Source organism: Nannobrachium achirus, assembly GCF_963921795.1.
Source record: "Nannobrachium achirus genome assembly, chromosome: 11".
Lineage (NCBI taxonomy): Eukaryota > Metazoa > Chordata > Actinopteri > Myctophiformes > Myctophidae > Nannobrachium > Nannobrachium achirus.
This window is the reverse complement of record NC_137820.1, coordinates 44592409-44613926: the sequence shown is the minus strand read 5'-3', so window position 1 is coordinate 44613926 and position 21518 is coordinate 44592409. Positions and strand designations below refer to the sequence as shown.

The following is a 21518-nucleotide window of genomic DNA, read 5'->3' as shown; positions in this document are numbered from 1 at the left end:
CAAATCTCAAATCATGGATTTGCGCCCTTGATCTGATTCTATTTTGATCAAGGGGATCATGATTAATCTTGCCAATGTGGAAACAACTTTATCAGTAAAACTTTACATTTCAGTGGGGGTTGATCCCATTTTTAACTAGAAGCAGTGCTCTTCCGAGCACAGGTCTCCGCCAGTCGAGTTGTTGGTTGTGGGTGTGCATTGTTTGGTATGAGTGATCATCGAGGTGTGTACAGTAAATAGATGTCAATCTTAGCCAAACGAAGATAGAATATGAAAAATCTGACTGATCCATCAACATCACATGACCAAAAATATAATGTGTACCGATTTGTGTGATATTTAGATAAAATGTGAAGGACTAATATAAAAACAATGTTTCACATAATTCGACCTCCTGGTGGCGTTATAAAAGGCAGATTAGAAAAATGCAGGCCAGACTCTGCCTGTTAAAGCGTCACCATGAGGCTGATTTGAACATTTCCAAGTGGCATTTCTTCCTCAGTGGGAAATGTGCGTACACAGTTTCACTGTAAATCGGAAATCGTCACACACTTCATGATTTGAGTCATTTTGTTCAAAACAGAGCACCTCTGCAAACTTTGAAAGACAATCTTAGCCAATCAGGATTGAATATGAGAAATCTGAAAGACCAGTTTTCGTTTAATGACTATAGAGATACTGTGTACTGATTTACGTGATTTTTGGACAACATCTATGGGGATACTGTCTAAAAATGTGTTTTGCACAAATGTGCCTCCTGTTGCACAATAACAGGCCCGTGAGAAACATGTGGTGCAGAGGTTCTGCTCTGGGAGTGTGTGTGCAGTTTCGCTGCCATTGTGCCAACGGTGCCAGAGATTAGCTGTTCACAGACGGACACAAGGGATGGACTGACATAGTCTCAGCCATGCCTTTGGGCTTGGTGGAGACAATTAAATGCATCTTGTAGTTGTTTTGGTTGTGTAGGTCTATGGTTTAATGTCATAATCACAGTTTCTCTGAACATTTTGTTCATATGCCCAGTATGCAAGCTCAAACAGAAAGTGGTTCACTCAAATATATTCCAAACAAATACCAAAAACAATTCATGCCCATTCATGGGCATGAATTGTGGTGAGTTTGTTTTATCCATTGGGCAATGTGTTCTAAAGCTCTACAAAGCTCAGTGGTGCCAGTATGCATCCTTTTAATCTGAGCTTCTGTTCTCTTCTTGCCACCTGCAGGGTCTTTCCATTTCTATCAAAAACTGTACAAGAACCTGGAAGCATGTTCATTTTGGACTTTTATTTGGGGTTTGCTAGTTCTTTTTTATACATTTTATTTATTGTTGTGTATTATTGGTCAGCTGTCACCTACATTGCAACGATCACTCAACCGTGTAGATTTACACATACAACATCCAGAGAAGCAAAACCATTTCGCAGCCAGCAGTCAACCCATGCAGCTCTTATCTTTTCTGGTGTTCAACCTCCCTACATTTTCAGATCTCCCCCTTTTGTGTTTCCCATCTTCGCTGGCTTCTGGTTGCTGCCTGCATCCTATTCAAACCACTGCTGTCTGCGTGAAAACTCAGCTCTTCTGACTCCACGCTCTAGCACCCCTCATTCTTTTATCAATTCCCGACAGATGCTAGTTATACAGTGGAGATGTATGTTGGATACTTGGTTACAAGATAGACATACTGTCTGCTTGTCCACAATGCTAAGAATGTTATTCCTATTACTGTCATGTTTGAAACTATACAGTAATGTTTGGGAACTATCGTCATGTTTGAAACTATGAAATAGTGTTGGAACTATGCAGTAGTGTTTGGACCAAGCGTTACTTTTGCATTCTTCTTGTGCAGAACCAAATAGCTCTGGGTTTAATGCTCACCTGGTATCAAAATGACTTTGTAGCACTCCATTGTTTTCTTTGCAGTCTACTTACGTGACCATTTACCCTGTTGTTTGTTGACTAGTGTTCGTGCTGTTTACTACTCTGATCTTACATTTGTCACTCTAGAAAAGAGCATCTGCTAAATGCTTCAATTGCAAATAGTGTGCCTTGTTTGAATTTAACAGTGTCCAACACCTACCTATTTATTTTTTCTATCCTGGCAGTTGGGTTATTGACTGCTCTTTTCTTTCTTAGGACATTCCTATTAGTATTTTGGAGCAAGTACAACTATTTTCCAAAGACTGAATTCAGAAAACAAAGATTCTAATCTGTGTGAAGTCCCTTGAGCGGTTCCATTCACGGTGACTGAATGGCTGACTTTATGTATCGATTCATTCATTGATTCACCCGATCAATCATTCTACCTTTCTTTGTTCAGGACTTTTTAACATAGATGTTACAATGCTCTTTGAAGCAGAATAGTGAAGAGTGAAATTAATAATCATGCAAACAAACAAGGTTTGTTTGTTGGATAGCATTCATTGATGTTTGATGTATTTACCAAACTATAGTTGTTATTATACTGAGATATTAAAATTAGATGCATGATGTTGCATACAGTACACACCACCAGTGACGTTGACAGGTTTTGTCACAAAACGAGTCAAGTCATTAATTGGTTTTGTATCAAACCAGGTATTTACAGTACATAACAGTATTTACAGTACATAACCACTCCAAATTATATGGTCATGTGTACTGTATGCTTTTGTCAAAAAAATCTATCAATCAACTGAACTGCAGAGAGTAAGACACTCAATATTGTGCAATGAAAATAATCTGTAATAGCAGTTTATGTCCCTGCATGATTAAAAAACACACTTTTTTAATACACACAAATAAACACACAAATAGCTCAGCAACAAACACAATAACAAATATAGGCTTGAAGGTTGGTTACCAGTTACCACTGCATACTATTGACTATTGAGTCACTGTGTGTTTGCCACAGGGGTAAAGTTTGTTGGCCTTCGTGCTGCCCTTAGTGGTGGGGACCCCCAGACAACTGCCTGGTTGTCCTGCTGGGAATGAGCCATTTTCAACGGAACCAAAGCTAGGCATGAGCAATAGCAAGGCATGAGCACCGCCTGTCGTCAGGCTGGTCTTAGACTTCTTTGGACCCACAGTAGAGGTCTTCGGGTAGGCCAGAGGTAGCCTGATACTTCAGTCCGCACATCACCACCCCCTGCTGGTGGGTGGTGTGTAGTGTGGACTGAACCCGGAGATATTTTAATCTATTTCAAGCGCGCCCAAAGAGCGGGCGCATTGAATGGGCCAATCAGGGTTGTATGCTTGGGGCACGTGGTTTGGCTGCTCCGGTCCCAGCCCCCTCCAAACAGAGCTCTTCTGCCCACGTCAGAGCAGTGTAGGCCCACGTGAGATTCACTAGTGGACTCTGATTGGTGTCCTCTGCCCACGTGAGAGTCTAGTGGACTCTGATTGGTCCGTGAAAACTGTCATGGCGGAGTCAGACTCGACTCGAATTCTTTTAATAAACTATATAATAGTGCCGTTTCATTACGTTTTAATACCATTTTGCACTAACGTAAACATGCAGTCATATAATATGTTATGAGAAATAACGTATTTTTGCAATGACACGCCACGTCGCCGTCGGAGGCTCTAAGCGTGTGTGTGTGTGTGTGTGTGTGTGTGTGTGTATGTGTGTGTGTGTGTGTGTGTGTGTGTGTGTGTGTGTGTGTGTGTGTGTGTGTGTGTGGGTGACGTCAATAGGCTTTACCCCGCCCCCGGCGAAGTAGAATCTCCGTCCCCAGTTTCAGACTCTCTCCCGAAGTGAAACGTAGTGATGAGTCTGGACGCTTGCAGTCAGGCTAGGCCAGAGGGGGTCCACCCTATGTTCCCCAGGTTCTATGTTCCCCACAGGTTAATATGCATTCACCAGCGTTAGTTTTACTGAGGTTAAGTTTAGGGTTAAGGTTAGGTTTAGGTGGTAATTGGGGAACATAGAACCTGGAGAACACAGAACCTGGGGAACATAGGTACGGTCCCGGTCAGAGAACCAAAATTACCCGGGATCCGACCCGGCACCGAGCCAGGTCCATTCACAATCACAAGTACGTCGGAGCTGGGTCGGAGCCGCTACCGTATGCCCCGGGTCCCAGGTCTCTGACAGTGAGATCGGCGGTTCCATTGATACCCGAATGGACCCGGAGATTGGCTGTTACAGCTGTCAATCACCCCGGCACCCCCCTTTTTTTCTCCTCCGGTCATTGAGAGGCAAGCTGCCTTGCTGCGTCACGTGACTTGTCAGGAACTAGTGGCGCTACTTTTAATGATAAACAAAACAATATGCTCTGCTGTGACATAAATTAACAGTGGATTAGCATTAACAATGGCAAAAGAAAATGTGGATTTATGTTTCCTGTCCGCATTGATTGACTGGTCTACTCTGGGAAATACGTTAATGACCAGGGGCAAGCAGCAAGAAATAAAAAGTCCTATTTAATGATAATATACATCTCTTCATAATACCAGTGTCGGTTTACCTTATGAGGATTATGCGGTCGACAAACGCTGACATTTTGCACTGACTTTAGTTTTTTGTGTTTTTCTTGCACCTTAACCAACGTCTATATAGTAGTCTATCACGTACAGTATCTGCTGCTATGCTCAAACACCTTACTTTTTTTCAGTGGTACTAACCGCTCCTACATCGTTCTTTGTCTGACTTTCTGTCTGTCTGTCTGTCTGTCTGTATGTATGTATGTCCATACCACACTTGGCTCATTGGCCAAGCTTCGCGGGACGCTTAATGAAATTAACCCATTTTGGGAGGGACCCCCTTTTGGGGTTTTTTAACTTTCAAGACGGGAACCTGTCTTGAACATTTTCAGAAAACCCGGCCTCAGTCCTGAATGGCTTAACTCATAAAAGGCACCGCTCACTTCACACTGGGTATGATTTTTTTTCTATGGAAATAACAAAAACAATAGAACTTGCACAAAGACTAATTTCACCCACTTTTTTTTAATTCTTTAAACCTGTGATGTGACAATAAAGCTACAAAAGCTACAAAAGAAGTTGAGTTGGCTTCTACTTCTTTTCAGCAATCCGATGATGCAGTGAAGCATCAATCAATCACATGTTTTTGTTTCCCCCATTTCCAGTCCCTTTCTTTCTCCACACAATTCCTGCTTGTAATGTAACTGTCAGCCAGCTCCCTGTTCTTTATAAGCCAAGCCATTATTATTTTCCCTTATATTCTTCTCGCTCGTCACTCCCACACATTGCTATTGTGAACGAAGCATCGGATCTTGGTGACAAGCTGTGATCAGAAGGATTACATTTCGTTGCTGTTGGGTGGAAACCCTGTATGTCCAAAACCGTTCTTTTTTTATTAAATTAAAAACATTTTAATATAATAAGATTCTGGATTTTATCTAGAAGCTCATGCCGCGAGTCTGCGACACATTGTGAGCTTCTAGATCTGCAATTTTCACGACTTTTCTGCGACACTTTTGCATGATGAAGTAGGGCATTACTTTATGATAAACAAAAAAGGTTATGGTTGTAGGGAGATACAAGGTTTCTAACCCGACAGCAAAGATTTAGTCTTGCCAGAGCCTGGGGTGAGCGCTGAGTACCGTCTCTCTACAGGTGTGACAATCCCTCCATCCCATTCCTTCTGGCTGACATATGAGTCAACCTGCTGGCAGTGGTGGAATGCAACTACAAGTACATTTACTCAGGTACTGCACGTTAGCACAATTTTGATGTACTTTTACTTTACGTATTTCCATTTGTACTTTTTGCTCCATTACAATAATTTGAAAACTATGATGGAGCTGGCACAAAAACTAATTTCACCCACTGTTTTACACCTGTAAACCCGTGATGTGACAATGAAGCTGAATCTGGTTCTTTGCATATTTAGATTAACATTACAAAACATGCATCTTAGCCATTACTGTGTCTTGCCCCCACAGATTGTGTGCGCACGAGCGTGTGCGGGCGTGTGTGTGTGTGTGTGTGTGTGTGTGTGTGTGTGTGTGTGTGTGTGTGTGTGTGTGTGCGTGCGTGCGTGCGTGTGCACGCGTAAGGGAGAGGGGGGGTCTGTTTGAACTAGTTCAAACATTTTACACAAAATCTTGCTTTGATGTCTGCCAAGTCTGCCTGTATGTTCTCAATTCAATATTGGTTGTGGGCTTATAGATGAGCCATTTATGCTATTTGTTGTAGAAGTTAAGGCTTAATTGGTTCACATTTGTGGAAAAACATAACTGCGTGTGTGCACGTGTGGGGGGGTCTCAGATTTTATTAGATGTAAGGAAAAAATACATTATTTGAATGAATCATATGCCACAGGCTTCTCTGCCTTTTCTATACAGTGTGTGAACACATCTGCCAAGTCCAGGCTCTTCATGAGTAAAATATTGTATCTAAGATCAGTAAACTAATATTCAACTAATATCTTGCATTATCTAGTATTGTGTATTCTGGTTCAAATAAATATCCATTGTGTAGTGTTCCTCCATGGAGTGCTCTGAGGCTGGAGTAGAGTGTTTACACAAGACACCAACTGAGGAAGGGAAAAGAAGGCTGAATGAACTCTTCGAGAGACAGAAAATAATGGCAGAAAATATGCATTTAGTAAAATGTCTCCGATTTCCCACGAGATTGCATGTGATTGCATGCGGTAAATGCACAAATGGTAATGTGTAAAATAAAATAAAATGTGTATATTAATTATGTTAAAACAGTTGAATAGAAAATATAATGCTGTAAGTGTTAGGCCGCTGCCGTATTTATGCACCCGCTTGTAATGAATCCATAAAAAACATCAATGACTTTTTATCAGATGTCAGAGAAAGTTTAATGATGCCGGACATTGGGACCGGCAGTTTAATATCCTAGAGTGACCTCTGCTACTGACTGCCTTTACTCACCTCAAAATCTAAATGAGTCACCCCTTGAAGCCTTGAATAGATGGGTAATTTTTTTAGCTGTCACATTCATTGTGGTGAATGAGGAATCCAAAAATGAAGAGAATACTTGATGCAGGCCCAGGGCCAGCAGAGTATCGACGAGGGGGCTAAAAGGGGTGACATAATGCAAAGCATTCCAAGTATTATACTTTTGTTTTTAAATAGCCTATGCAGCCATTTGTGGCACAAACCAATAGGGGTTAACAACAGCACTATATCAGAAGTGTAAAAACTCCCACAGTGAAATCCAAGAGTCCGTATCCAGTCAAATCCTCATTACTTGAAAATGCATTCTTGCTCCAACTAGTGTTTTTAAAAATCACTTTCGGGGGAAAACAGGCTCATGCACAAATTATGCAGTTGGCTAGCGCGTGCATGTGAACTCAACTTGCGTTGAAACACAAACACACACACGTTCATTCCTTGTTTTTCAACACTTGAAGTCTTTTACATGTAAAGTTTGACGGAAAATGCAGTGTTTTGGAATTAATGAGGATGATAAGGAGACACTTGGATTATACTGAGGGTGTTAAATCGTTTTTTTCCGTTGTTAATCTTCAACCCTTATTTTCTTCAGTTCATTAAGTATATTCTCTGTTTGTGGATTCCTCATTCACTATCTAAGGTAGGAGAATGCAACACAAACACAAAACCTGCATGAATTCAAGGTTTCAGAGGGTGAGTAATTGATAGAAGAAAAGGTCATTTTGGGGGTGAAGTACCTTATTACTTTAAGGAGCAGTACTGCTTCTTGGGACTGCTAGCGAGGGCTTTTACACTCTCAGGGCCATAGACTGTTTGGGGGCAGGGACCTTGGCACGAGGCAGGCAATGGGCAGGCAAATTGACAATTCCCAGGACACAGCTGCGAGTTTTGTGTTTTGGGGACCCGCCATAATGTTATTGTCACTTTGGTTGGTGCACCAAAATCACATAAACCCACTTTATGTTATGCTTGTCTGTTTCACTTTGATATGAATCCCTCAAGCTGGGAAAAAAATATGTTATACATACGCAAACGCGCGCACACGCACGCACGCACGCACGCATGCACGCACGCATGCACACGCACACACACACACACACACACACACACACACACACACACACACAATCGGAATACTGATATATTATTGACATAACAACATGACCCGCTTTAATTACTTCAGTTTATAATAGAAGTAGTTGAATGACTACTAGTATATTAAAATGTTAGTCTTTTTTATGTAGTTGTATTTAAGTTCATAAAGTTAACATAAGTAAACTAAATGCTTTTGAAATTAAATCAAAATGTTACTTTTCAGGATTCCGATTCAAAAGTAGCAAAAATAGCAGATCTACAAGCTCAAAACGTGTCACAGCACGCCACGTTATGAGCTTGTAGATCGGCTATTTTTGGCTACTCTTACTGGAGATGAGTTTTTTGCTCCACAGTAACAATATGCTATGTGGCCCACTGGAGTGAGTGTGGAAATATAGTGGCCCTCTCTATCATCTATGTTGCCCACCCCACTCTGGACCCATTTTGGGTCATGGACCCCTTTTTTATTGGTCGTGAGTAATTACAAAAAGCCTTTTCCAAATGCTTTCAACAAGTATTTAAAAATTGTGAAGATGCATAATCTCACAACACGTTGCAATGCAATGTGTGGACACATTAGCTTGTAGATCAGCTATTTTTTATTGAGGAGTGCTAACCGCTCCTACATCGGGCTTTGTTTGTATGTATGTACAGTATGTCCATCCCACACTCATTGGCTAAGCTTCAGAGGACACTTAAAGAAACTAGAAATGCAGTTCCTAGAGAAACTGCGTGGGCTCGCTGAAATTCTGAAAACATCACAAAGTATATTATGGGCAGTACAAAAAGTACACATCCAAATTTTGTGACGCCATGCACAGGTGTAGAATATATACAGTATAGTGTAGAAAACGAGAAAAATGAAAGCAAAGATAACTGTGTAAAGCTGAAGTTTTAACGAAATTTGGAGTTCAAAGAATGTGGACTAGTTTTAAGTGCCAAACAATGTGGATGGCAGTAATATAAATGGTAAGACAAAATTCATTTCCCATAGGAATTCACTCTTTTCTCTTTTCTCAAAAATCTCAAAAAGTATAAAAAAAGAAAAAAAAGAAAATACAAGCAATGATAAATATGTAAAGCTGAACAAGTTGAAGTTTGAACGAAATTTGTAGCTCAAAAACAAAACACTAGTTTTAGGTGCCAAAAAATGTGGGTGTGACAACTAAGTGAGCTATAGCAAGCCCACAATTAACTCATAAAAGGCACAGCTCACTTCACGCTGGGTGTGCTTTTTAAAAAGTGGTTGGTGGGGGGGATCCCTCCCGTGAAGACACAGAATTTCTCTTTTGGGTCTCAAGCTGAAATAGCTGATCTATTCTAACCCATGTCACCACTTCACAGTGGGTACCAGAGCATGTGAGCGGAGTGCGAGCGGAGCGGGCCGTTTTTGACGTGAGCGAGCAACTTTTCAAATGGGTCTGAGCGGCTTTGGAGCGAGGATTTTCCTCCGCTCCGTTCCTCCGCATGTTTCCAACAAAACAGAGCCGTGCACTCGTGCAGTAGGCTACTAGTGGCAGTGAAGCCATGTCGGCACCGCGGAGACGGAGAGGAGAACAGACAGAGAATTCCCTATCACGATTTCACTCAAGTCAAATGTATCTAAATTTATATCATCCACACACCTAGGCTATGTTTATTGCGACCGTCAGGGAGCAGTTTACTATGAAAACCTCCACCGGCCGTCCGTCCGTCCGTCCGTCCGTCCGTCCGTCCGTCCGTCCGTCCGTCACACGTCACACGTCACACCTTTGCCCTGCTCATATCTCCGCATCAGTATGACATCACACCACATGTGTACACAAACCTTTGTGTACGTTGCTGTGGCAACAGTCTGTTGTTGCTGGTCTGTTAGTGTACGTTAGCAACCACCTTAGCAACCATGGTTTTACCCTAGCAACCAACTGTTTACCCTAGCAACTAACTGTTTACCATAGCAACCATGTTTTTTTACCCTAGCAACCAACTGTTTACCATAGCAACCAGATACGCAGAGCAGGGATCTCCATATATGGGCATAAACAGGTGACATCACACTGATGTCAGATACTCAGAGCAGGGATTTCTCCATAATATATGGGCATAAAAGGGAGTCTGTTAGGGATCTCCATATATGGGCATAAAAGGGATTCTGTTAGGGATCTCCATATATGGGCATACAAGGGATTCTGTTAGGGATCTCCATATATGGGCATAAAAGGGATTCTGTTAGGGATCTCCATATATGGGCATAAAAGGGATTCTGTTAGGGATCTCCATATATGGGCATAAAAGGGATTCTGTTAGGGATCTCCATATATGGGCATAAAAGGGATTCTGTTAGGGATCTCCATATATGGGCATAAAAGGGGTTCTGTTAGCTGTTAGTGATCTCCATATATGGGCATAAAAGGGATGCTGTTAGGGATCTCCATATATGGGCATAAAAGGGATTCTGTTAGGGATCTCCATATATGGGCATGAAAGGGATTCTGTTAGGGATCTCCATATATGGGCATAAAAGGGATTGTATCCCAGATGATGCCCTGTTAGGAGATCCACACTAACAGAATCCATATATGGTCCTACCGACAGCTGCTATAAGCCAACCCTGGCGATAAGGTCTGAGTCGAAGAAATGCTTCTTTCCTGGCAAGAATTGCCCCTTTATACTGTAGGGCTCGTTTGTGTATTGTATGACATCACGCCACATCATCGGCTGAGGACTGTGTGATGTCATCATATCTCCATATATGGAGACATAAGTTGCTCATGCCCAAATATGGGCTGGTGAGGTCAGACTTAGTGTGATGCATAGGTTATCTCCATATATGGAGATTCAACTTCAATGAGTAACCATGGCAAACTGTCAACTGCCCGTATGTCTTGATAATTGGTAAAACAAACTTTTGGCCTATTTGTGGAGATAAGCGACCAACGGTCGCTTATCTCCCGATTAGGGAGTCTTACTGGTAATAAATAGCCTAGTAAAGCCTACCTACCTTGTGCCAGTTAAGTTATCAGCAGCCAGTCAACGGATACGATTTGAAAATCAAGTGAGACTGATTTGGCTGAATGAAAAACACACGCCACGAGTCGCCTCCCTCTCTCGGTTGTGGTGATTAATCAATAACCAACTGGATTTAATATTGCCCGTCTTATTAAAAAATACAATGTCTTAGATGGCGTCTTTTGTAACAGTAAGGCAGGTTTCCATCAAGCCGAGGCTCACGTGTTGGGAACACTTGTTGTGGCAAAGCAAAGGAGAAAGTGTTTCGCATATGGTAGCAAAATACTTTTTTTATTTTGGCTGCTGACTCTGATTGATGACCCTGAGCGGAGCGTGGAGCGAGCGTGGAGCGAGCGCGGAGCGAGCGCGGAGCGAGAAATGCGAAAATCAAGGTGAGCGACGGAGCGGCGGGGCGGAGCGGCGCGGTGGCCGACCAGAGCGACGAGCGAGCGGGACGAGAGCCCTCTGGAGCGCGGATTTCGTTCCCGCTCCACTCCGCTCACATGCTCTGGTGGGTACCATTTACCCAAAATAGAGCCCTTAGTCTTGTTGCATTTGACTGAGCGAGTTCCTAAATTCTAAGTAGGTTAACTTGACAGGACGTAGCTAACTTCTACAACAGTCAAAACAGATTCAGGGCTATGGAATGCGGTCATCTGGTCCTATTTGTCATTTATATTCCCCAAGGTGTCAGTAAAATGTTTAATTAGTTCCCCCCTTGCCTACAGGATAGCGAGAAGAGACAGGTGGTACAGAGAGACGGGGTGACATGTCACACGTCACTGGGACAGAATTTAATTGTGGCTGTTGTCGACAAACGGTATAGTCTGAGTCGTGGCCCCAAGTTTGAACAAGTCGGTTGTTTTCTTCAAGAAAGTTTGCATGGGCGCTCAGTTGTTATAGAGGTAAAGTACCTGCCCACCACCGCAAAGTCTGGGGGTTCGTATCCACCACAGTACGGTTTGGTGGGCGTCTACATCAGGGGTGGGCAACTTTGATGATGGAAACGGAGAGGGCCACTACATTTCCACACTCACTCCAAGGAGCCACATACATGCTTATCTGCACTCTCAGGAATACAATTAAATTATTATTCAGCGACAGCGTAACATTTTTATTTATTTGTATGTACGTATTTGTATATATATATATATATATATATATATATATATATATATATATATATATACCGTAATTGCTGGACTATAAGCCGCACCTGAATGTAAGCCGCGCCAGCTAAATTTTGAACAAAAAACAAATATTTACATAGGCCGCACCTGCTTCCCGCTAGAGTGCCCCTGGTGGCCATTAGCTGTATAAATCTATATATAAGCCGCACCGTTGTACAGTATAAGCCGCAGGGTTCAAAACATGGACTGAATTGGAATCCTGAATTGATGCATTTGTATGTTCTTATGTTAACTTTATGAACTTAAAATGGACATAACAAAATACAATACAATTATAATACTAGTCATTAAGCTACGAATATAGACTGAAGTAATTAAAGCGGTTAATTTTTCCATGTTTTGAATTGTAACATCAGTATTCCAATATCAACCTGCAGGCCGCAATAATGGGCCGCCAGTTGCCTATGTATGATGTATGGTATATACAAAGAGTTGTGTCACAGTCACTACGTTTGTGGGCCAATGAACTGAATGCAGATGGCACAACTCTCTCTATCTCAATGGCTCTGGGCGTCATAGTGGCCACAAATCTAATATTAATATAAACTGTACAGTTGCTGACAAAACTGCAGACTCAAAAGCCAAACCCATGACCGTTTTTGTGCTAACTTTGGAAGCAAGTGGACAACTGGTCTGCTACAGTAGGAGAAGCATTGTGGACACACACACAAAATCCAAAATCCTAAGAAGATGTTGCAGGAAGTTAATATATGAAATCTATTCCATACAGATCACATGGACGACATTACATTTTTCAGAACAGCAGCAAAAATCTATATAGCTAGTTTCTGTGTCATCCGTCATCTTTAAGAGCTGTTGACAAAACCTCTTAAAGATGACAATCCTGCTACCCATGAAGCACAAGACAGCATTTTAGATACATAGTAAGTAGATCATGAATTCAGTCATGCAAAATGTGTGCATATATATATACAGTATATATATATATATATACACATATAAACATACCGGTACATACATACACACATACGCACGCACGCACGCACGCACGCACGCACGCACGCACGCACGCACGCACGCACGCACACACGCACGCACGCACGCACACACACACACACACACACATACACAGTATGCCACTCTCATTTCACTGTCATTAGCACTGTAATTAAAAACACGCCTCTGTCAAGGAACAAAAGAACACGGTTTCTATTTCCTAGTAAAGTATTGAAATTTAAGATCAAATGGCTTTGGATTCTCTCTGCTGTGGTATTGTTTTTACTCAGGCAGTAACTGTTTCACAGAAGAGCTACTGCATTGAGCGCCTATTATTTGAGGAACTGTTGCAAGAAGTTATTAGGTTAAATGCATTCCTTACAGCTCACATGAAGGACTATTTCCAAATTGCACTGCAGGAATCTGTGTTGCTACTTCCTATGTCTCACCCATCATCTTTAAGAGGTTTTGACAAATCCTGCATATTTTATCATACTCAATAATACAAAACAAAATGAGTTCTAAGAAATAAGTCACATGAACCTCAGCTAAAACACTTTCCCGTTTCGTAGGTAAACATTTGGGAGAATATTCTTTAACTTGCATGTCTAGTCTACATAAGACAGCCTTCATGGAAGACTCATATTAAGCTGTGATTCAAAACAAATCTGCCAGTGCAGTCAGTGTTTAAGAATGTTACAAATGCAAATAAACCTTCACACAGGCTTAAAATACACACAGCGTATTGTAAATGTAAACCCACCGCACATACAGTACTGTCAGCTTAATAACATCAAAAGCTCAAAAAAACTAATGTCACACTGACAGAAAACTGCATTCAGTCCAATAAATCAATGCAACGTGACCTACTTCTAGTATCTCAGTGAAAAACACTTTGATGGACAAAGGACACACAGCTAGTGCTAAATTATACAAGAAGCTACTCTTGCAGAGATATTTATGCATAATTGTAAAGAAATGGTCTTTCCACATTCCTCAATAGGAACTTTTACAGACATACTTTAATTATCCAGCTACTATGTCTTTTTCCAGGATGGCTGATATTGACCTGCAATGACCTCTATGGGTAGGTTTATCCTCTTAAAGACATTGTGCCGTGATATCCCCCCCCACAACATAATCATCAGGTATTATGATTATACTTGGAGGAAGATTTTTTTCAAAAAAGTGTACAGAAAGTGTAAAAATTGCAGTCTTCAGTAGCCTACATTACAACGGCATTGTAAGGACTCTCGACTTTCACACCTTCTATTTAGATTCAGGGACAATCATTAAGCCATCAACGAACTGTCAACAACTCATGATTTGAGAGGAGAGAGAGAAGTGGGTGTGTGTTTGTGTGTTTGTTTGTGTGTGTGTGTGTGTGTGTGTGTGTGTGTGTGTGTGTGTGTGTGTGTGTGTGTGTGTGCGTGCGTGCGTGCGTGCGTGCGTGCGTGCGTGTAAAACAACACCATGTCATAATCAACATCTTAACAAGCTGCACTGCAAATTGCTCATAAAATTACAATATGACAGTCTGCAATTACCAACTAATGACCAAATCACCTTCCTAATTCACCTGAAAGGTGCATAAGCACTGTTACTACCCGCCATGTGTTTTGTACATTGTTCCTGGGTATAATTAAATGCATTCCATGCATGCGTACAGTATACTGTACTGTAGCTAATGACAGTATCAGTATGCTAAACCTGGTCAGATTGACCAGGTTTCTACATTTTATCTACTGTTTTTGAATGGCTCAGAGATTGTATATATGAAAATGTCAGTTCCAGGACATTAAAATCGTACATTGTGGATTAATGAATAGCCTAGGATTAAAGTTATACTATGTAACTTTTTTAATAAAACAAATCTTAAAATTGTCCTAACTATTAAATCGCTAAAGTTTTAGAACACCCACTCCGTTAATTTCAGCCCCAAAAGCCTTTTCTTTATATGTTTTCTACTGAGCTGTGTGGCCATGAGGGGGGTTGCATTTCCCGGCCCAATCACAGCGCGGATCATACACTGCCGGCCAATCACACATTATCACAGCTCGTCTTGCCGTCTTCTCAGGAAGTAGCTTGCCTCAACATAAAAACGGCATTTACTCTGGTGTAGGAGTCCGTATCTCCGGAATGCCTGGACGCACGGGAACCAGGGACCCCTCTAAAGATGCATCTCGGCGAGGTGCAGGCGGACGCGGTGGTATGAGGCCCGGTCCGCGGCGAGAAACGGAAGAAAAAAGCAGACGCGACCGCGGTTTGATATACCGCTACTGACCACAAGCAATTTACACAGTATAGCTTTAACATATCAGCATCCGATAAAGACCCCCTCGAAAACGAGATGCTGCATCTCAAGGGGTTCAACCTTCTAATAAAGGTACATTGATCGGTACAAAGACATTTGACATACTGTACACTGTGGGTGGTTAATAATGAAGGAATATTGACCATCGTGGTTGACCCTTGACCTCTGACTGACCTGTGATATGGGCTGGTTAACGTACACCCAGCCGGTGACCGGGTTGACCCGCAGGTACTCAGGTTGCTCCAGGGACATGGAGTAGGTGACAGCAGCGTTGGTGCCAAAGTCGTCGTCGTGTGCCGCCACGCGCAGGAAACTGGTGCCGATCATAGTGTCTTCTCTGAGGAAGTCTGGAAGCAGGGGCGTCACAAGGGGGGGGACTGAGTTACTCTGGCCCAAGGTGGAGGGGCCTTAATTATTTTATACTTTAGCTATTGAAAAATAGCAGATATACAAGCTCACAGCGCGGCACCAAGTGCCGCTCTGCTTGTAGATCTGCTATTTTTGAAAAGTTGTGAAAATCTGTGCAAATCTTTGAATATATGTATTTTTAAGCGAACATTAATTTTGTAACTAAAATTTTGCCTCTAGGGGGTCCCTGGAACTAAATATTTTGAGATAGGGGTCTGTGGCCAAATACATATAATTTTGGGGGTCCTTCACATGAAAAAGTTTGAGCACCACTGACATGGAAACATACGTTTTTCACGATTTCTCAAAAATAGCAGATCTACAAGCTCGCAGTGCGGCACTCGGTGCCGCACTGTGAGCTTGTATATCTGCTATTTTTCAATGGTTAAAGCACAAAATAATGCATTCCCAGTCTAAATGGGTTAAACCCCCTCCCCCTATAAAGAACATTCATGGGGGGCCCACAGTGAATCCATGTACCCAGGGCCCAGAATTTGGTGTGTCACCCCTGTCTGGAAGGCAGAGTGACAGGAGCACATCATGGCTCAATTGTATTATATTATCTCCACAAAAGAGAAGACGTTTGCCAGAGCTGATGATAACCATGAAGATCAATCTCTTATCAGATAATGAACGATGGATGTACGAGATAACGGCTGATATGCGAGATGAAGCTCATGATGTTATCTATTAGCTGTATGAAAAGGCTCACAGTATTCACAATAAAATGTTCAGTGTTTATTCATTCATTTGTACCTCTGAGGTGTACTGTATGTATTAAAGGTGCGGAGGTAAATGAGCTGTAATTCAATTCAATTACATTTGATTAAAGTGTCAAATCACAACAAGTTGTTTCAAGACACTTTACATGTAGAGTAGAGAACCCTACCTTGTCCCTCCCTGAGAAACCAATGAAAAACTAGACTGGAAGAAACGTCAGGCAGACCCAGTACAGTAGTAGGTGATGTATGTGTTTGTTAAAATGAGTGTTTAACAGCTCTATATTCTGACAATCATTGCTACAGAGTGTTTGTTCAGTAAAGGGTGTCTCTCCAGCTCTTTAGTGAGCAGAAAATACATTTTCAGATCGGGAATAAGGTAAAAAACACTGGTAACCACGCACTGGCTACAGAATTAATTAATTATATATACCCTACAGAATTAATTAATTATTATATACCCCACATAATTAATTATTGATATACCCGGCAATAGATGTGTTAAATAAGGGACCTGTCTTTTAGTTTCCATATAAGGGATGATTCCTTATTTCCAGGGACGGCTGGCAGCCCATATGCGGAGAGCAGGGTTCAGATCCAGGGTATAGGACATAGGTTACGTAATGCAGCTTTAAATAAATGAAAACTCCTTGTTCAGCACTTACACTCATAGCGCAGGTTCTCAAACTTTGGGCTGTTATCGTTCTGGTCCAGGATTTGGACATGGAGCTGACAGATGCCGATGAGCGGCTCCTCCGCCCAGTCGGTGGCCGTTACAGTGATGGAGTACTCCCTCTGACGCTCCCTGTCGAAACGCCTGGCCGTCACGATCACACCTGGAAAGTACAGAACAATTTTGAAGTACTTTTACTTTACTTCTATCCAGAGCCAGACCGATATAATTTGTAATCACAGACTCATTTTACTTTACTTCTATCCAGAGCCAGACCGATATAATTTGTAATCACAAACTCAGTTGGAATCACATTTACGATCAAAATTTACCAAAGTGCTGGTACACGAAACGAAGACATCAGCAAGAAAGTATGCAAGTGCAACACGTCAAACGTCACATACAACGAACAGATCAAGACATAAACTAGAAAGATGCATTTGGAAATTGCAAATGTGGTTGCCACGACGCAAGTCACACTTGCAAATTAATTCCGTCTTACCATTTGAATTTTCCCCATTCAAGTCAATATATTGATCTCTGTGTCAGTCCTTGTCCCTTTTATGCCCATATATGGAGATCCCCGATGTCATAAATATTAAGCCCATTTCTAACATAGAAAGGCAGGCTGTTCCAAAACCCAGGAGCAGCAGCCGCAAAGACGCGGTCACCCCTACTGTTCAGCCCGGGTTTGGGAACCTCTAAGCCAGTGTTTCTCAAACTTTTAAATTTCAAGGTCTTTCCTTAACTCTGACAGTGTACAAATGGAACCAAATGGACCCATAAGGGTCAATTTAAAGTAACCTACAGCGTCCCTGGAATCCACTTTGAGAACCACTGCTCTAAGCAACTTCTCGGCTGACCTCAGTGCTCTGTGTGGGTGTAAGGCTCCAAAACGTCAGACAAGTGTAAAGGGGCCAGAACGTGCAAAGATTTGTGAGTAAATAAAATATGTTTAAAATCTATTTGTCAACCTGGCGCCCCTATTTTTATTATATTCAGACAGGTTTTCCAAAATAACTGATTTACAAGGTCACAAAACCTGTCACAACGCAGCATCAAACCAAAAAACATGACATTGGTCAGTTGCACGCTCTGTCCCCCCCCCCCCCCCCCCCCCGACCACTGTAAAAAAAAGCATACTGTAATTCAACCCACCCTATTTTGTTGTTCCCTCTGCTTTCTCAATATATTGACCGCCCCCAACAAAAACAAACTCACCAACATCAAAAATCATTGTCCTTCCTTCACCCAAACCCTCAGATATGAACAACAGAGCCGTCACACGTCTAGCACTGACAGACAAATCACCCCCTCAATCATCACTTCACAATACTGCCATCTGGAAGGAGATATTGAACTTTGAGACAGGAAAAATGTTGCTATAGCAGGAGTATTGTCCACTCAGCCACTGCAGCATTAAACAAACGGCATCGCTGATATGTTACAAGTTAGGAAGTATAATAATAATGAATTTAATTTTTATAGCTCTTTTCTAAGTACAGTAGGTCTACTCATAGCGCTTTACAATGGTTCATTCATTCATACATTGGGAGATGAATGGATGTATTTTTGGATGTATCTATGTATTGTCTTTACTGCATGTTGGGCAACTTGGGCTGTATGCTACAGTACTGTTCCTTTGTGTGAAAACAAATATCCCACTGGGACAACAAAGACTAAACGCACTACAAATGATTGATGGCTTTATTGCTTTGTGGATTTGGATTATTATTTCAAAACAGGTACATTAAATAATAAATGATGATGTATTATTATAGGTTAAGCTACCCAGTAGAACTTAACATAATTAAAATTAACCCTACATTTTACCAAGTGCAACATTAAAGTGATGAACACATGAATGCACTACTAATTATAATACAATAATATGGTTATGTAAATGAACCATTCTGCATAATCAGTATTTCTTACGTCTGATGCTATATGGTATATTTTTATGACAATGCTTTTCTTTAGTTTTTGAACACAGAACTTTTCCCTTTACAAAAAAAAGAATACTTCTTCCAGCACTGCAATGAAGCCCTTCTTCTATCAAATCAAATTATCCATCCATAAATAAATGAACAAGGCAAGCAAACAAGCTATTTCATACTATATTTGTCCACAAAACCCGCAGTAAATTGCCTATTACATGCTAAGATTAGGTACTTTGTGGAGAGAAAATGAGCCTGCCAATATTTTAATGACTGAAAAAACACCATTGTCTATCAAGCATTCATTCATAATTAACAGTCTGTGTATAGGGATAGCTCAACCACCCTTTAGCGGTTTTAAATTAAATAATTAGTGGACTCAGATTAAGTATGACATGTCCTTCGATTTCTAGCTTTCCCTGTCATGTTACTGAGAGTAGCATTTGGAATTCAGTAAAATATTAAATTTATCTTTGAGTGAAATGCCATGAGACACCCTCCACTCAAGAGAAATTTCCACTACTTCAGAATATTTGCATTAAACATTGAACATGTCATCTTAGTTAGTCCATCTCTCTGGTGTGATTTGACATACAGTATATTATGATCTGAACACTACGCACCAGACTCATGGGAAGTCAATAATAGTAGGCCGACGTGTAATATGATGTGGTTTGATCTGTTAATTATCCAGCCAGGTCGATAGGGCAGGAGGCGGATATTATGCCTTTGATGGCAGAGATCTGCACACTGAGAACTAAAGGCCCTTTTCTACTTCATTATCCTTTATTTCGATAGAAATGTGAAGACAGACAAGTTCAGCAGGGCGGAAATGCATGCAACACACGTCTAAAGGCGGATTTCAACCCGAGACCTTGTGTTCATGAGGGCAACGGATTCAACGGTCTATTGACTTCAATAAAACTTTAATAATGGTCCCTGTCCAACAGCTTCTGGTTTAATATAAGGCTACATTTGTTAATAATTTATAGTTTTATAGTGAAGCTTCAACTCTATACAGTTTACATATATAGATCTACAAGCTCATTGCGATGTGACACAACGTAGGTTTGTAGATCTCTATTTTCAAAATATATATTTTTTTAACATTATTTTGTAATATTTTTTCAACATCTTACAATAAATAGAATCTCTGTATGTATGTTCGTCTGTTATTCACGTATCTCGATAACCGTCTGAACGACTTCAAACTCCACATGTGCATCGCCAACGACCTGAGGGAGTCAAGTGCACAGCGTCGAGTCGGTCATATAAGCAGTTGTCCAGAACCGCGATCGAAACCTTAAAGCCATATACAGATTCTTCTAAAAAAAATGTATTGTGGAAAAGTTCATTTTTCTTCCGTAATATAATGCAAACTTTCATATTCTCGATTAATTGCGCATAAGTGAAATATTTAAAACCTATTTTTGTTTTAATCTCATAATTATGGCATAAAATCTCAAATATTAGAATATCACACGATACCACAAAAAATATATATGTATAACGCATAAATATTTAATCAATGGGGCGTGGCATGGAGGTGATCAGCCTATGGCACTGTTGAGGAGTTATGGAAGCCCGGGTTGAGAAGCCGTAAGCTCATTTGTATTGTTGAGTCTAGTGTCTCACACCTTCTTCTTGAGAATACAACATAGATTCTCTGTGGGGTTCAGGTCAGGCCAGTTGGCTGGTCAGTTAAGCGCAGTAATACCATGGTCAGTACACCAATTACTATTAGTTTTGACACTGTGGGCAGGTGCCAAGTCCTGCTGGAAAAGGATATCGGCATCTTCATAAAGCGTGTCAACATGCCGAAGGCAGCACATAGTGCTCTAAAATATCCTGATAGATGGCTGTGTTGACTCTGGACTTGATAAAACACAGTGGACCAACACCAGCAGATGGCATGGCACCCAAAATCATGAATGACAGTGAAAACCTTTCCACAATATTGTACTTTTTTGAGAAGGATCTATATAGGCATAAAATGGAGATCCGGTTGTCCAGAACCGCCAATCCGGTGGACAGATGGGTCCAAAAAGAAATGGATAACACTGCAGATCCCCACAGGGCATGCCTGACACATAAATCTGCATACCGGATTATGGGCATAAATAAAACATTGCATAACTGGGTGAGTATAGGCCGGCACCGGTCTAGTTTTAACAATACAAAATCGTATATGGGCATTCCTGGATAAAAAAAAAAGTATGAAGGAGGTCCATGCCCAAAATGATGTTCATCTTAACTGCCACGTGACGAGTTTGACAAGTTATAAAGGCTGTCGAGTTTGACAAGTTCATTGTGTTATATCATTTAATTGAAAAGAATCCCAGTTTGTTTACTTCCGGTTTAGGCCGGA

At 41.2% G+C, this 21518-nt stretch overlaps 1 protein-coding gene across 2 annotated transcripts in view; it reads right to left on the bottom strand.

Annotated features, from left to right (window-relative positions):
- The window catches only part of LOC308294749 (neural-cadherin-like), a 209214-nt gene that overhangs the window by 125269 nt on the left and 62427 nt on the right, over positions 1-21518 (bottom strand). For both annotated transcript variants that reach the window (XM_080737570.1, XM_080737571.1), the window contains exons 9-10: positions 17206-17376; positions 15588-15760 (exon numbers count right to left, since the gene is read on the bottom strand). In XM_080737570.1, coding sequence (XP_080593696.1) covers positions 15588-15760; positions 17206-17376 — 344 coding nt within the window. The remainder of the gene's footprint in view (positions 1-15587; positions 15761-17205; positions 17377-21518) is intronic.